General features: G+C 38.3%; 1 protein-coding gene across 1 annotated transcript in view; it reads left to right on the plus strand.

Annotated features, from left to right (window-relative positions):
- The window catches only part of SLC35F1 (solute carrier family 35 member F1), a 221,345-nt gene that overhangs the window by 125,885 nt on the left and 78,287 nt on the right, over positions 1-17,173 (plus strand). The window contains exon 2 of the mRNA XM_088522718.1: positions 1,335-1,510. Within this exon, the coding sequence (XP_088378844.1) occupies positions 1,335-1,510 (176 nt within the window). The remainder of the gene's footprint in view (positions 1-1,334; positions 1,511-17,173) is intronic.

Below are 17,173 nucleotides of genomic sequence, written 5' to 3' on the forward strand. Positions count from 1 at the left end.
AAATATTTCTATAGCTGAACAAAGTGCTCCTCTCCTTCCATAGGATTGTTTAATGCCCTTTTTTTGTACTAGGGCTGTAATGAGACCTGTAACATGCTCCTCTCCCATGTTCCTGTCTCCTACCTGGGTTCCCTCAGGGACTTGCAGCCCTCTGGGGGTGGTGGCAGTGACAGCAGCAACCAGCAGGGCTGCGACTGTATGTCCGGCTGTAATGCCCTTTTGCATGTTTGTGCTTTTGCAAGGAGAAAGGTGTAGCTATAGAACAGACTCGATCAGCATGCCAGTTCTGACATCTGGCAGCCTGCCGGCATGCCAGTGGCTTTGTGAAAACTCTTACTGCCAATATGTATGTATATATGTATTCCTCTGCTATGGAAGCAGAATATACTGTGGAAAAAAAAATGAAAAAAAAACAGGTGATTTGGGATGAATTGAACTGTGCAGTTAAGAGATAAATAAAGTTCTGAGGAAAAAAAGAAAAAAGACAAGAAAACTTGGAACAGAAAAGGGTATCACTGAGAAGACTGAAGGAATATAGGATAAAAAGGATATAGACTATAAAAGAACAGTCTTTTGGATTTAACAGTTTCTTGAGTAATGAGGAGAAAGTGAGAAAAGAGTATGCAACAAAGAAGCAACTGTCGAATAGCTGTGGGGAGGTAGAAAGGGGAGCCAGGAAGCAAGGAAATTCAGTGGAAGTGTCAAGAAATACGGGCTAATACAAGAAAGCAAATCAGAAAACACATTTTCAAGAACCAGAGGAAGAGAGTAATGAAAAATCGGACTCCCCTACCCTCCAAAAAGCAAAAGGGAAAGTAAGCAATGACAGATGAAGGAAGATACAAACACTTTCAGAGCAGATGGAAAGAACAGTTTATACTATGAAATGAAAATGAAATAAAGGAATAAAATTATACAGTAAATTTATGTTGATGGCAAAATGTGATAAAGTCATTTCTCTGTTTCTCTCTGGGGGTCCAAACTGAGGAACAGCTATAGCTCTACTTTTATGTAAATGGTACCCCTGAGTCTTTTTACTAGTGAAGACACTGGAAGAAAACCGTGCTGTGTTTTGGTTGCATTTATGCTGTGTGCATGTGAAATTAAATTGCAAATATTTGCTATCAGTGCTGTGTTTGGGCAGTGTTTAAGCCCTGTTAAGAGCAGAAATAATATAAAAGCATATCAGCAACATCCAACAAGTACTCACTGATTTAAGTATCATGTTTCTGCCTGTGTCTTAAAATTTCTAATATACTTGGAGGAGGATGAGCAGTTCTGGTTTCATGAAAAAGCTGAATGTTTAATGTCTGTGTTTGTCTCTTTCCTTTTAGGGACCTCTTGCTGTCTGTGGCTCTTGGCCAAGTACTGTCTCTCCTTATCTGTGGCATTGGCCTGACGAGCAAGTATTTGTCAGAAGATTTCCATGCCAACACACCTGTTTTTCAGAGCTTCCTCAATTATATCCTCCTATTCTTGGTCTACACAACAACACTAGCTGTCAGACAAGGTAAGTGACTTTCTCTGAAATACTGAATTGTTGTAGAGAAAACAGTCAGTTGGCATAAGGCTTTTCTGGAACAGCAACAATTGAATTTTGCTTGACTCCGATTTGGATACATATCCTACTAACGTATTTATATTAACAAATAATACATACTGGATGAACTGAGAGAAAAGCAAATCTTCACAAGAGGGAAGTAAATTATTAGATAGGAAGGATGGTGATACTACATAATAACGAAAAGATGCATCAATACAATTCACTTCCTAGCAATTCTTAAGTATTTTTTTATATATATACCTGCCTCTCTGGTTCCACAGAAATGCAGCCAGGGCTAGTTTTAGGTTTTGACAACATGTTCTGCTGGGAAATATTAGTATGCCTTACATCATACATAAGCTAGGACAATTTAGATGCAAGCAAAGAAGAGGTAACTAGTTCTAGCTGCTGTTCAAGGCATAGTCACCTGTTATTAGAAAAGAAAAAAAAAAAAGAGAGAGAGAGAGAGAAAAGAAAAAGCCCTATGAGGTGTAGGGAAGGATTCTGGATTCTGTGGTCTCCCCAAGACACTGCATGGGCAGAGCAGCTCTACAGTCCTGCCTGATATGGGACAAGGCCTCTGTAAGAAATCCGGCCTCCAAAGTGAAAAATGCACTCAAGTACACTTTGGTGGGTACATTTGACATACCCTGCGTCAAATGATCCTCTGGCATTCTATGTATAATATAGGAGGTTTTATGACTCTCCTCTCAGTCCTTTCCTTCTCTGAGATTTCATGCCTAGATAAGATGTGGGAGATGAGTGTGTTTTAGTACATTTCTCACCCACTCATATTTCCATAATCATTTTATTTATTCACCTTTACTGAACATATGAATTAGAAGCAAAATAAAAGAGCAAAAATACCATGCTCTTTCCTGCTAACTCTCTTCTGATATATAAAAGGGAGGGCTTCCATGAAATGAAGCCCTTGTGAAATATATTTTTTATACCATGGTACATTCATCAGCATACTGAGGGTTTCACATTTTCATATAAGCTCAGATATTTTGAGGTCTTCCTGACATTATATCTTCTCATGATTTGGAAACATTCATGAGGCTTATGTTCTTCACTCTTAGTACAGTATTGTGACAGGGTAGTGCTCCAAAAATAGCAAGTATTTATTCTCGATTAGAAAAATGAACATTTAAAAATATACTGCCATACTCCAGCACAAAGTGCTTAGATGTTTTTCAAGTTAAGTTTATATGACTTGCTTTCCATTGATGTTTTTCAGAATTGATAGAGGCCAATTTGCTGAGGAAATGTCAATTCTTATATATGGAAAGGTTGCTCAGGCAGTGTTTCACCATCTTGATGTTTCAGTTTGTGTAGGGGGAGGCATCACCAAATGCTTTCTCTACAAAAGGTTTAAGACATGGATTAGTAGCATCTTTCTGGAGACTGAATGTAGGATTGTCTAGCTGTTCATGAGTTCTATCCCAGAAATGTCCTTTTCAAAACTGACTTAGATATTTTGGAACCTAAGTCCCTGTGACTTTTAAATAGATTTTACTTTTTTGAAAATGCTGGCTACTGAGACCTGTAGTACCAATGTGTATTGCAAGGGGCTGCCTAGAATACTCTTTTGACACCTAATATGTGATGTTTTTCAAAAAGCACTATTAAGCTTTTTACCAAGCACTTTGTTTTACACATATAATTATGTGTAAATTTATGTGTAAATTAATGCATAAAATTAAATATTTATTATGATTATACAATATTCTTATAAATAATTTCTAGCTCTGTTAAAAGGTAGTGAAGGACTAAAGAGAGTTTATTTGAGTTTTCTGTTGTCTCAGTAAAGCAGGTCTGTGAAACAAACTGGAAAGCGCCAGGGAAACATGAAAAATATTTTTGGAGCATGCAAGAATGGTTGGGAAAGGTGTTCAAACAGACCTACAGAGCATATGAGCAAGCAGAGCAAAACACTAAAGATATTCATGGAATAATCTGGAAAAGGAGCTGTCTAAAAGAGATAGATAGTTTTGGCATAGGGCCCAAGAAAATCCGGAACAGACGCTCACCATAACATTGCTGCCGAATGATACGGCAATTCACAGCCAATTCATTTACTCTACTTTTAATGTTGCCAAGTGATTGAGCTTGACATTGTCTTTTAGCTTATGTACTTATTTAAATTCATTATCTGTGTTTGTTCCACTAAGACTGTTTTTCTAGCAGCTCTAATCATTTGGCTTTGTTAACAGATGGAAATCGCATAGTAATTATATTAATTTTATATGGGCTGATTCTGTTCTGAGCACTGAAAATATCAGAAGGCTTTTTTTCAGGCATGTTTCTTTTACTCTGTATGCAAGATTTCAGATTGTTTAAATTACCATCATTTTCTTCCAGAAATAAAGCCATCCTAAATTTGGCTGGCAGTCAAAAATGACTGCATCCCTTTGTCTTTTTCTTTGCTTACTTTCCTAATTTCTGGGGTTTTGCAGAATTGTATCAGCATAGGAGGAGTCACTTTGAGTGGCCAAAAGAACTTGATTCACTGAAAGAGTGAAAACTGTAATCTTCTGGGACATCAGGAACTCCTCTTCCTTTAGAAGCTTCTTCCAGTTTTTGTTTTACTGCATGCCTCCTTTGACTTAGCCTTCTTTCCATCTCTTCTTGCCAAGGATAATCTCCCTGGCTGATACTGAAAAAGCAGAATTTGCACTGAGTTCTGAAAATCATCAGGGGCTGATGATTAAAGCTCCTGATTACTGAGCTCCTCTGACAAAAGTCATTAGCAATGAATGCCCAGCTTCCAGCAAGTGAAGTTAATCCATCAACATTGACAGCTTCCACTGCATTTTTCTATTTAATTTTGGATCATGATTGTTTTTTCAAAACACTTTTATCACAGCCTTTTAGTGAATGCAAAGACCAGGACTAACATTTTGCAGTTCATCCTCATGGGATCATGCAGTGTAGGAGATAGATAGAGACTGCAGCTCCTGCAGAACTGTTCTGAGTATCTTTAAACTACATTCCTGGGGTGAGGAGAGAAAAAAAAGCCAACATATGTGGTAGGTAAAGATGGGGAGCCACCATGAATGCAGTAAAAGTGAGCTCAATACTCGTAAGCCATGAAGTCCTTTTGAGTAAGACCTTTTTTTTATCATTACCGCAATTTTGTTCTCAGACCAGAGATGATCAATGACAGGAATGTCTCAAGGATGAGCCTTACAACATGGATACTATTCAGGTAGTTGTCATGAAAAGGGAAAGGATTTGGCCAAATGGAGATTTTCCTGAAGCAAAATCTAACTACCTTTTCCGTTGATTGAATTCTGACTGTTTATGTTAAATGATGAATCTGGTAAGTAGGTAACTGTATCTGCTATACTTGATATATTTATGCGCATTTTAATATTTTTATATGTATGTTGAAGTTCAGCATTTTATTTTCATTGAGAAGCTGAGAGCGATGGTTCACACACGTCAAGCATGCACAGATGCCAGTAGACACTAACCCACCAAATATGTCCCTGCTATAGCTTCCAGTCAAATGCTCAGAAACGTGCCAGTTTTGAAGTGCCGAGGCTTGAAGAGAATTCCTTAGGGGCTTTTTTTTTTCTTAGGAAAACAATGGTATAAAAAAATGTTACTAATGCAACATTATAAGTCATCGATGTTATTGTAAAACAGATATCATTATGTTTCATCTACCCGATTGCCAAAAAATTAATAGGTAATAAGGAAATCTCCATTTCTTTCTCAAGGTGACTTCTTTTCATGGCTGTTGCTTTCACAGCCAGAACCTATTTTTGTGCTTGGTAACACCTCTGATTTGAGAGGAAGGCTTTAACATATATTATCGCAGCTTTGTCCCCCATCAGCAGAGGATCCAGCTTAACAAAATCCTGTCACTTGCAGATTCTCCTTTGGGTTGTAGATTATTACTAAAAGAGAAAAAAAGCAAAATCTTAGCAGTCTTCCTGACAAGGAACTGGAACTAGAGGACACAGAGCTGATGGAGATGAGTTTTAGCACCTTAAAAAGCAGTAAGTGGGAAATTGTCCACAGTGGACCAGAAGGTGCTAATTACCAACAGTCAACCAGGGTGAAGGCATCAACTATTTGCAACTAAAAGTAGATCACTTCTAAAAGCCACCTCACGTATTTTACAAATGAAAACAACACATCTACTAGACATCATTAAAAAGAAGAAAAAACGTGAAATTGCTAATTTTTGTTATTTTGGAAAGAAGAAATGAGAGAATAGTAGGCATATATTTTGAACAGAAGGGCAGCATAAAGTCTTAAAGGGCCGAATTCTGACTGAGTAGCACTTCACACTTCAAGCTGTTCTTTTAATTTTAGTGCAACAAGTTACTGAATATTTTCAAACCACTGTGACTGAAGGCTGGGAATAACTTGCTAGTTCAGAGTCTGTATCTGTCTGGATGAATTCTGCTTATAAGCTAAGTGATGAGGTTATAGCATATGCCAATGGAAATATGGTTTTCCCTAGAGTAACTGTAACATCTTAGATATGACATAGAATTAGATCTGATCTGTGCCCCAGAGTCAGCTACAGAGTCCTGTGGACTATTAAGGATTTAAGTCATGTTACTGGATTGTTAATTTTTATGCATTTCTGTCTTGGTTTGGCTTATGACCCAAGTATTTCAATGCTGTGTGGATCCCCAACATATCTGCTATTCGAATATGCATCTTCATTTCCATATATGAAAAACAACCGACCTTAACCTCCTTCCTACTTTCCCCAAAAGTCTGAAACAGGCTGCTTGAAAGAAAGTAGAGCAATTCGTAGGCGTAAGTCTATTTTACTGCAGTGGGTGCAAGCTGTTTATTGAATACTAGGCTCTTCTTACTTAATTTACTTCCACTAGCAATGATGTATTACCTCTTAAGCAATTAACTTAGGTAAACATTGCAAAGTTTGTTCAGTATTAACACCTCTTTTTATAGTCTGATTATAACAACATATTTTGGGAATACATGATTTTAGACATCCAAAAAACACTGAACATACTGTACATTGGTTGATATGTGCTGTTTCATTGAGATGAAATGTCTACTGGGAACATATCAATCCCATCAGCATTTATCATGAATGGGTTTCAGAAATATGGGACTTTCTGTTCAGTTCTGATGATGGGGTTTGATTTTGAATAGACAAGCTGTATTTCATCATCATTCAGTTTCCTCAGTATGGTCATGCCTCAGCTGTAGAACAAGGGGCTTCTTGTTTCTTCCGGCACTGAACGAAACCTCTGCAGCTGTAGGAGAGCAAAAGAGTTGCCTTCTGCTCCTCTCTGCTGGCAATACAACTGGTACACAGTCCCCAAGGGCAGCACGCCAGCAAGCTGTGGCCTGGCCTGCAGGGACATGCTGTGGACATCTCAAAGAGGCAGTGTCCCCCTCAAAGCAGGTGGATCTGCTGTGTGAAGTCCTATTGAGTTGACCAAGCTCTTCAGGACACTCCTGAAGCAAAAGGCCGGTTTGACTCTGTGCTGCAAAATGAAGTATCACAGCAAATGTTGTTTAGGACAAGTGAAATTTAATGGCATTCTGGTCCTTGGTGTGTTTGCAGCAGCATTGCACTTTCTCCTAATTACTCTGGGCTTCCAATTATGGATGCCAAAGAATGTGGGGTGTGTTCTATTAAGAAAACGGTCAGTCAAACAGGCCTTTTGCCTCCATCTTGAAAAGCCTTTTCCACATTCAGAAGAAATTCTGTGTGTTATGAGAATTAAAATGCTGACACTTTACAGACAGTTAAAATTGCACATATTTCTTTTGTCACATGCAAACTTGTGGGTTTGGATTGTATGCTCACAGAAGCAAGAATTATGATGTGTTATGTATCAGGATTGCCCACCACACACCAGATGCCATGGCAATCTATCCAGAAAAAAAATACATGACTAGATCCAGTTTTCCATTCAGACACATGTACTTAATCACTTTGCACTTGAATTTTCCCTCTACTTTCAATTTTTTTTTAATTTCCCGCTACAAAATTCTGAATGCTGATCCTCTCTACTGTATGAACATTTATTTTTCTGTTCTACATGGCTACAATTCAATGAGGTGTTAAACTTCTCCTGTTCGTGTAGTTTTCAGAGGTCCTTGGGTCCTTCTAGGCATAGCATTCAGATTTTCATACTATTCTTTAAAGATTCCCAAAACCACAGAATTTCCCTTCCTACTGCAAACATATGGTCTTGCATTCTTCAGCCAAAACACTGATGCAGATGCAATTTCAATGGAATATGACTTATCCTGCATTGCTATAAGAGGAGAGGGTAAAAAGCAATAGACTTTATTGTTGGTAAGAAGGTAGAGTTAAAAAAAGAGAATAGACTTGACCTTTCTATATTTTGTTTTGTTTGTTTTAATTTTCCTAGTGGAGAGGCTGAGATTCTTTTAGCCCTCCAGGCTTTTCCTTGTGAGCTCTCCTTGTTGCACCAGCCAATGCACGCAGGATATGATGTTTAGGCCCTGCTGCCTACTTGACACCCACACAAGGGACCAGGCATCTCCAGGCTCAGTCAATTCTCATTTTCATCAGGTGCACTTTGCTTTGCCAGTTGGTTAGCAAGTTGCAAATAAACACTTAGAGGAAGGCATCCTGGCCCCAAATGTAATGAGAATGTTTTGGCAAGTAAAGCCACAAAAGAAGCCTCAGGCCTTTCTTTTTATTGCTTTTATTTGACAGTCCCATGCTTCCGATTTTTAGGTTAGACACCCAAACCCACAGCATGCATCCCTTATTGCAAAATGTGTATTTTTCTACTAAACCTAAAGAAAGTAGCCCATTCTATCCTGTCCTATATTACTAGAATATATCATCTACATCCCACAGCACGCACAAGCTGAAAATTGGAAAGCACCATTCCTTTACGCAGGTGGCAGCAGTTAAGTGCAAGTGCTGTGTGCCATGATGCAAACCCTAGTGCCTCATCATGACTCCAAGCCAATAAAAGCCAGGCCTAACTGAGCATCCTTGCTGTGCCATTCTCTGTAAGAGCAACCCGCCATACCTGATACAGCTCACTGAGGGTCCAGGAATGCCTCTTGTTTTACTAGGCTGTTTTCAAAATAGCTTTGCTGCCCAAAGGAGTATTATTTCTGGCATCGAAAACAAAAGAAACTGCAAGGGAGCTTGAAAGGAGCCCTTCATTTTTCATGTGTTCACAGATACAATCAAGAGTCAGAAAAAAGATGGAGAGCTCTTACTGTACTCTTGACCAAAATTAGGAAATGAGAGATCTTGTCTGCGGAGTAAAGTCAATTTTGGATGAAGGTGAACTATGAGTACCTCTTCTTGTAACAGAATAACCAGAGAATTCAAATCACGGAGCATTCTCAGTTCAAGAAATCTAGACACAGTCATGTTCCTGGCTACCAGATACCCTCTACCTGGCTACCCTCAGCCAATTTCTTCTAGACATAGCATTCAGATTTCCACCACAATTCAAGGAATGGTGTATGTTTTGTAAGAGCCAACAAATGTTACAGTAGCAGTGAGCACGAAAGAGAGGCTAAAATTTAGCCTGGCTGCTGTCCTGGAACTATGGGCCATGCATTATGATACTGCAGCATCACTGTGAGGCAATGCCTATGCTGAATAAACTACTTGACAAGACGGCAGTTTTCAGCTGGAATCAAAGTACCCTATGGTTTCCTATCTAGAAACATTTAGTCAGATGTGGGTTTCTGAGCCAGTAAGTCCATAAATAGAAAACAGACTCAATAAAATGGGAGGCAATGTATTTGTTCAGTTTACAGCTGCAACATCATAGGCAGGTCGCAGAATCAGGAAAAAAAAAAAGATCACAGTGGAATATGCTGATTTTATTGTTGATTCCATCATCAAATTTTTAATTGGGGCAAACTTGCAGCATTTATATTTGCAAGCATTGAGTTTGGGTTAAGATTCAGATTTTGTTGCTAAGCCTTCAAAGCTTGCTCCTTCTATGTTCATCCAGAAGCCTCTTAAGTATGGTGCTAATCTGGACACAAACCTACGAGTACCCATTTGAGAACATAAACCTTGTTGCTAGTGGGCAAGCCCTAGGAAGCTCTTAGGAAGTGCAGTTTTGAACACTTCTGCTCTTGTACACTGTTAGATTTGCAATCTCCTCTCAGCAGCTGCAGAAACATGCATTCATATTTGTACCACAAGTCCAAATAAAGGCACAGATGTTAGAGGTAAAAAAATCAAGACTTTTGATCATGCTAAACTACAGGTGTTGCATGGTTCCTGGAAGTGCTCAGAAAATGATGGCACTGAGCATGAACAGAGCTTTGAAATTTGGCCCACGGTATCAGAATATTGTGCAGGGGAGAATGTGGTATGTGATCATTCTGTCTCAGAATGAAGCAGGTCCCTCTCTGACCAAGACTATCCGACAGTATATCGTATAATAAATTGCCTCTTAAGGCTGTGAGCTGAATCAGAACCAAAGCGTAACACTGTGTTTTCTGTAGAATTAAGGGATAACTGTCCTTTTTAGTGTTGGTAAATGGATGTGACTTTTTTCTCCCTAATACATAAGCATGTCCAGCAATGTTTACAAAAGCAACCATCCTTCCTCATCACAACAAGGAAAGTTAATGATTCTGATAAAACAGCGTAACCTTCATCCTACAGCTCTAAGCAGAATGCAAGGGTTGTCTCTCCCATTTCATGCGGTATCAGTATTTGCCTGTGATTTATGAAATCTTTAAACATTCATCATTTCCAGCTGCTAGCCAGGGTAGCGGGATCCATATTCAATGCACGTAGCTCCGGAGTTCATACGGGAGATTTGAAGTGTGGTTACAAGATGATAACTGTATTGCCTGAAGGAGATAAGTCCGGCTCTACCAGAATGGTGCTTTGTATGTAATTAGTGTAAAAATTCAGAGGAATAGAGTTTATCCTTGAGTTCGTCTTTCTCATTAAAAAAGAATCATAATGAAAGAACAAAGCTGTCCCTGCAGTGAATTGAATTGCCTTCCTAAGTTTTCATTAAATCAAAGACTCGGCAGCATCCTGTTTTGCAGAGCTCTGTTTTAAACTGTGCACCGGATTTGCAGCAAGGTCCCTGTGAAGATCATATCTTCTGTGAAGGTTAGAAAGAGCAGTATATTTCTTACATATGAGAAAAAACACCACTCCAGATCTTTTTTTCTAATTTCATTAGCTTCTGCTGGCCAGATGATACTTGGACAAAAGAAAGAGCAAAGAGCAAAGCTTCAGATAACTCACAGCCACAGCTAGATAACTTTATCTAAGTAAACTGCCTTATTTAAAGTAAGGATTATGAGGTCATATGAATCAAGTGAATAAAAAATTATGGTATTGGGTAAAAAAAAAAGCTCTGTTTTAGGTTTACTCTTATGACTTATACTGCCAAGCCATAAAAAGTAGTAATTGCCTCTTTCTTTAACTGCATTGCCAGTGTAATCCACATAATTACTTTTACAATTAAATGCACCTTTTAGGCAGAAATGTACAAATAGCCTATCAATTTTCCCATCTTTTTGTATGCATGTTTTTTTTTCCCCACTACATTTGGCTGATTAGCTAACCATTAGCATATGGATACTTCAAACTCCTGTTGTATTTGTGGATGACAATGTTATAACAATAATGAATATGCAGCTTCATCTGAAAAGGTGTTTGCAAATTTAACATTGAATGTGCAAGGTGCAGGTATGTTGTATTCACTCCCTGGTGCTCGTAAGCTGTTGAGCACAGGGCAGGGTTAGTTCTGCAGGACGATCAATATTCAGGGTTTGGAGGGCTGACTTCTTGGCTTAGATCCTTTGGTTGAAATTTTGATTCACAAACTCTGGGGATCCGTTCCAGCTAGGTGGCTGTTGAAAGAGCAATGAAGATGCTTTCTCTCAGCTCGGGGTCCTTAGTAGTTGGCCATACTAGGAAGCCTGGCTATGTTTTATTTCCTGATTTAGCACTGAAGAGAAGGAGAAAGATAAGGCAGCCACTGAACAGCCACCTCCTCTTCTCACACACGTTTCTGCTGATCAGAGGAGGAGGCTGTGCGAGGAAAGGGGGAAGTTTGTATAGAAGTTGTGAGCTCTCCTAGTGTGCAGAGAAGAGAGAGAACACGTGCATATCTCAGCAGAGCATTTACCTTTAGTTATCGGTAATCTGGTGGTGGCACTGAGTTCACAGGGATATTTTTGAAAGTGTTGCAGAAATACAGCAAAGTTTGAAAGGAAATTTATGCATCTGTGCTTCTTCTGAGTCAAATGTTCAGGAACTTGCTTCTTCGTACAATAAAATATGTCCTTGACTCTGTGACATGATCTGATATTTGATTTGGTTTGTTTGATGCTAAAGGAGATTTTAAAATCCTAGGGCAGAGGTGAGCTGTCACTGCTGTAATTACATGGATGTGCAGTGATTTACACCATTGAAGGTATAATGAAGGTGTCATATGTTTAAGAGCATATTAAAATACATTGCATTCATTGCTATTTGCCTCTTTTTGTTGTTTAAACCTATTCCTGAGTGTCCAATTAAGATTTCAGCTGATCAGTGGACAAGAGGAACAACTAGTTGGTGCTCTTGTGCCACGAGCTGAACTCCTGAATACGCGGCCACTGGTGGAGGACCCTATGATCTCTCCCCCGATAGAGTTTTGAACAGTGTATTAGAAATGCAGGAAAATAGTTTTAATTTATCGAGGATTTTGTATGCCTGTTTTTTTTCCCATTGTGCATTGCATAGAAAATACAAATTAATCTATCTTTTCCAGAAGCATGTTGCTCTGAATCCCATGGTGAAATAAAACTCACAGAAAATAGAAAGTAGGGTTCTTGTTTATTTAAAGGCTACTACAGAGAAGTAACATATTGCTTCAAGATGAGAATTCAAGTCAGATCTCAGAACAACCTGTCTTAAGGAAGAAAAATGACTGTGGTATTTACAATGGATTTTTTTGCCAATAATGTAATGACTGTTGAATAAGATCCTTTTTTTTTCAAAACAGAGATAACTCTCACCCAGACTTTCTATTATGCAGCACACTGAAGTAAAGGCAAGATATTAAGTAGCTTAGAAGTTTGGACATGTATCTACAGCTCCTCCATCCTGTACCAGGTTGTATTTTCATTAACAGTAATGCATGATTGCAAAGGAGAAAACTCTCACAGTATCTGTTAAAGACTTGCACTGTTGCTATGCTTCTGAAATGTTTCTAATGGGACTGACTCATTTAGTAGATGCATTGCATTTCAGTGTCTCTGTTTTATAATGATTATGCATATACTGTGTAAACAAATGTATTTATAGGAGATTTATTTATTTATTTATTTATTTATTTATTTACAATGTCATCTAGATGTAAAGCAATCTAGGTGCATGGTTCATTTGTCCAGTCGAAGAGACAGTATAACTCTCCCCATAGAAAGAGTAGAGTGGTCTATAATTTGGATGACTGTGCCAATAAAACTCTGTAGAAGAGCACAGTTTTGCACCACTTTTTTTTCTAAACAAATGTACAAAGTAACATTTCAAATACGTGTTTATAACTGTGTGCCTCAAATTCAAATTTAAACAGTCTAATAAACAAAGTTGACACAAAAGTACTTAGAATATATCTTTTTAAGATAAAAGTTTTCCAGTTGCATTGTATTTCTGTTAGATGCCCACCTGATATTACAACAGATATTCATTCACAATTAAGTAACTACTTAGTGCAAGTTATAAAGCTTTATCAACTTTTTCCCCTCATTTTTCTAAAAAGATTCATTTTTAAAATCCGTGTTAAGATATTTAATATTTTGTCAGTAATGTGATGAAATGTCATTTCCTCATTTCTTAATATTTTGAATAGTGGAATAGAAATAGCAAGTCATGTTCAACTGTCTGTCTCATTCACTGCAGAGGTATTCTCATGCTTTCTATGAAGTTTGTGTTTATATCCATAATTTTCACTGATGCTGTACTGATCAGGAATCTATCTATCTTCTGTTAATTACGATATTGAAAAATAATCTGCTTGAGAAAATTTCTTCAAAAAAATCTATCATAATATTAGTATGTCCCTCTATGACTTTTATTTTGTACTTCCTTTTAGTATATTTCTGGATTTAATCTGTTGTGTACTGAACAGTATTTTATGGACTTGAGAGGTGATTAGATATAGAAGTAAAGAATATAGGAAAAAAAGCTTTTTTTTCATGAAACCTTGGGAATTGAGAGAGAGAGAGATTACTGGTATTGTTAAAAAATGTGGAATTAAAAAATAATAGAACAGTAACAATATCAGTAGCACTGAAGTTGGACATTGCTTTTCACAGTTTGAAAATGTTTCCTATCTATTAGAATGGAACTATATATCTGTAAGAGCCAAACTTTATATCTTTAGTGAAACATTTTGAGCAAATTGATAGTGATTTTGAACCAAAAACCCTATCTAATATCAACAGCACAGCTGCAAGGTGGCATACAGGAACACACTGTTCCCTTTAAAGGATTTCAGCAAAGTAATTCCTTCCTTGTGAATTATTTTTATAATCTATTAACATTACTAACTTAAAGACAGTAAGAATTTTAATAAATATACTGATAATAAGTATTTCGGATTATAAAATCTGATAAAAGGGTTATTTTCTATCTTATTCCTAAATTATACCCTCTACTGGTAATTTTATCATCATAAAAATTGTCTACTAAATTAAGCTTTCAATGACCATCGTGCCACCAAATCAAAAGACTACATCAGCAGTAATCAACAAAGTCGTTTGGTTGGACTCCCAAAGGACACTCCTTTCAATTTTAAGAACAAGTGTTAGACAGGTATCTACAGGGATAATATAGATGGAAGCAATCATTCCTGTTGCAAGGAGCTGGATTATCTTATTTAAATTTCTGTAATTCAGGATTTTAATTCCTGTAATTCTTTAGCCAAGCACAAGCAATGTTCATGGCCGCACCATATCGTTTCAAAGGTGACATCTGGTAGGAGGCTAAAATGTGAACACAAGACATGGAGCTTGGTGAGGCTTCTGGGAGACATGTCACAAAAGGAGATCTCACATAGGTTCTCAAGCAAGGTCAGAAAGGTGGAATAGCTCAGGGAGTGCAAATATTTACTCTGAAAATGCACTTACACTAGAGGCATCCTAAACAAGAGATCATCTGTGTTTTTCTGGGCCATTCTCTGTGCCAGGAGCAGCAGACTAAGGGGTGTGCCGGGCTTCTGGGGTTCATTTGTACAATCACAAAACAGGTGTGACCCAGGATGTGTTGCCCAGGATGTCTGTGCAAAGGATAGAAAGGGGTCACATCTATACCCTGCTACTCCCACCCTGAGACTTGTATATTACCTCTAGTAGTTAAGGATTCCCTACATGAAAAAGTGATTCTCAATTAGGTGATTTCAAAGCCCTTGCGTGGAATGTTTTCACAAGGACATTTTCTGGAGATCTCATCACAGTTTCCCTAGCTTATAATCACAGCAAAGTCTTAAGAGTTCTGTGACATTGCTCAGGTGTCATCTATTGTAAATACTATGAACTATCACAGAAGTTACCAGATGGCTTAGAGGAACAAAAAGGATTTTGATTCTAAAACTTGGAAATAGAGATCTGATTTGATGATGTGTTTGTGCTTCATCTCTGGCAGACCAACAGCCAGAGACAGACTGTGATAACTTATACTCTGGATTTCTGAATTTCATGACGGTTAGATAGTTATTTGGAGGCTGCCTGGTGGTCAGACTTGATTTTTATGTTATTACAAGGCAGACCATCCTTAAGCCAACTGCAAATATGTGCATGGTTTTTGGCAATAGCGGAGTTTAAGGGCAAGTGTAAATGATGCCCTTTTCTAACTCTTTGACTCCCTCAGGGAACAATTGTACAGCAAACAATCCTGTTTTGACCCTTTTGAACTAAAGACAAAATGCAATTAAGGCTGAAAAAGAAATGGCCATGAATGTGAACAAAGAGTTACGATAGACCTGAAAGGACCTGGCAAAAGGAGAAGTGCAGCAGAAAGTGATTTCATTTTTTTAAGTTCAGGACATAAAAACAGTGTGATCTTTATGTAGCCTTCTGGACAGTTTTAGAGACCTAGTTCAAATAAATCTATGAAGATTTTGCCTGAACGGATAGCCTGTAAAGCAAATCAAGACTACAAAGCTGTAGCGAGGGAGCTGAGACTGAAACACTGATGCTGTCTTATAAATTGCTGAGTGAGTCAGCATGGCTGGAGAACAGCAGTTCTCATCCTCTGGTTAATTTGGAAGCCTTGTTTTGAATCTGTGATCAATGGAAATGCCTGCTGATTCCATTTTTCCCCATCATACCAAAATTGTACTGCTTGTCCCTACTATCAGTGCTATTCGAAGTTTGATTTCTGTTTCCTCATGTTCCAATTTCCTTCCGTTTTGAGTCCTTTTTTCTTCTGTTCCTTTCAGTAATGTTAGACACAACTCTATATCTCTGCTTTTTCCTATATTCATCTTTCTTCCAAATACTGCCTATAGAAAGTCCTTCTCCAATTACCACATCTTTGAAACTGTCCTCAATGCTGTATTTGTTTATGAGTCTGGCTTCTAGCTGCTTGCCTAATTACTCCATGTTAATATGTCAGCAACAATTTTATTCTAATGTGACTTCATATGGATGTACTTTTTTACTGTTTTTAAACCAATGAACACCAGAGCAGCAGCAATAGCAAGTTGTACAAGGTTCCCTGTTACCAGGAAAAATTATAGAGTAATACCAAATTCTCAGGTCATTTCTCAAGGCCTTATTCTGTTGTGTTCTCTGTAAGATCTACATTTATTATACCAATAAAGGATTATATCCACATCTGAAATAGAGACGCAACAGGAATGAAATTTCCGAAGGTTTTGTTTTATGTTAAAGCTATAAGGAGAATATTTCATATGGTTGAATTTTGAGGAAAAAAATATACTATTCTTAGTATATTTTGTGTTTTATTAAAGCAGAAGATTAATTAGCTTTGAGTTTTGTGCTGTAGCAGGGTAGACAAAAGTCGTATCTGTATAATTTTGAATTATAACTAATGAAATTTACTGAGACATGATGGGACAGCTGTCATGACTGGAATGTGGCCATGGATGGCTTTAGGCCTTTCAGGAAGGACAGACCAGGAAGGCGAGGCGGCAGAGTTGCTCTTAACGTGAGAGAGCAACTGGAGTGTATGGAGCTCAGCATAGGGGAGGATGAAGCGCGGGTTGAGAGCCTGTGAGTGAGGGTTAAAGGGCAGGCCAACTGGGGCGACAGGGTTGTGGGAGTTTACTACAGGCCTCTTGACCAAGGAGAGGAAGTGGATGAGGCCTTCTACAGGCAGCTGCAAGTAGCCTCACCATCACAGGCCCTGGTCCTTATAGGAGACTTCCACCACCCTGATGTCTGCTGGGATAATCACACAGCCAGGAACAGACAGTCCAGGAGGTTCCTGCAGAATATTGCAGATAACTTCTTGATGCAGGTGGTTGATGAGCCAACAAGAGGAGGGGCGCTGCTAGACCTGATACTAACCAACAGAGATGGTCTAGTGGAACTTGTGAAGGCCAGGGGCAGTCTTGGCTGCGGTAACCACAAGATGATGGAATTCACGATCCTGCAAGGAAGAAGCTGAGCAAGAAGTAGAATTGCAAC

Source organism: Tinamus guttatus, unplaced genomic scaffold (assembly GCF_059628265.1).
Source record: "Tinamus guttatus ecotype Peru unplaced genomic scaffold, ASM5962826v1 Tinamus_guttatus_pri_ptg000010l, whole genome shotgun sequence".
NCBI classification, from domain to species: Eukaryota; Metazoa; Chordata; class Aves; order Tinamiformes; family Tinamidae; genus Tinamus; species Tinamus guttatus.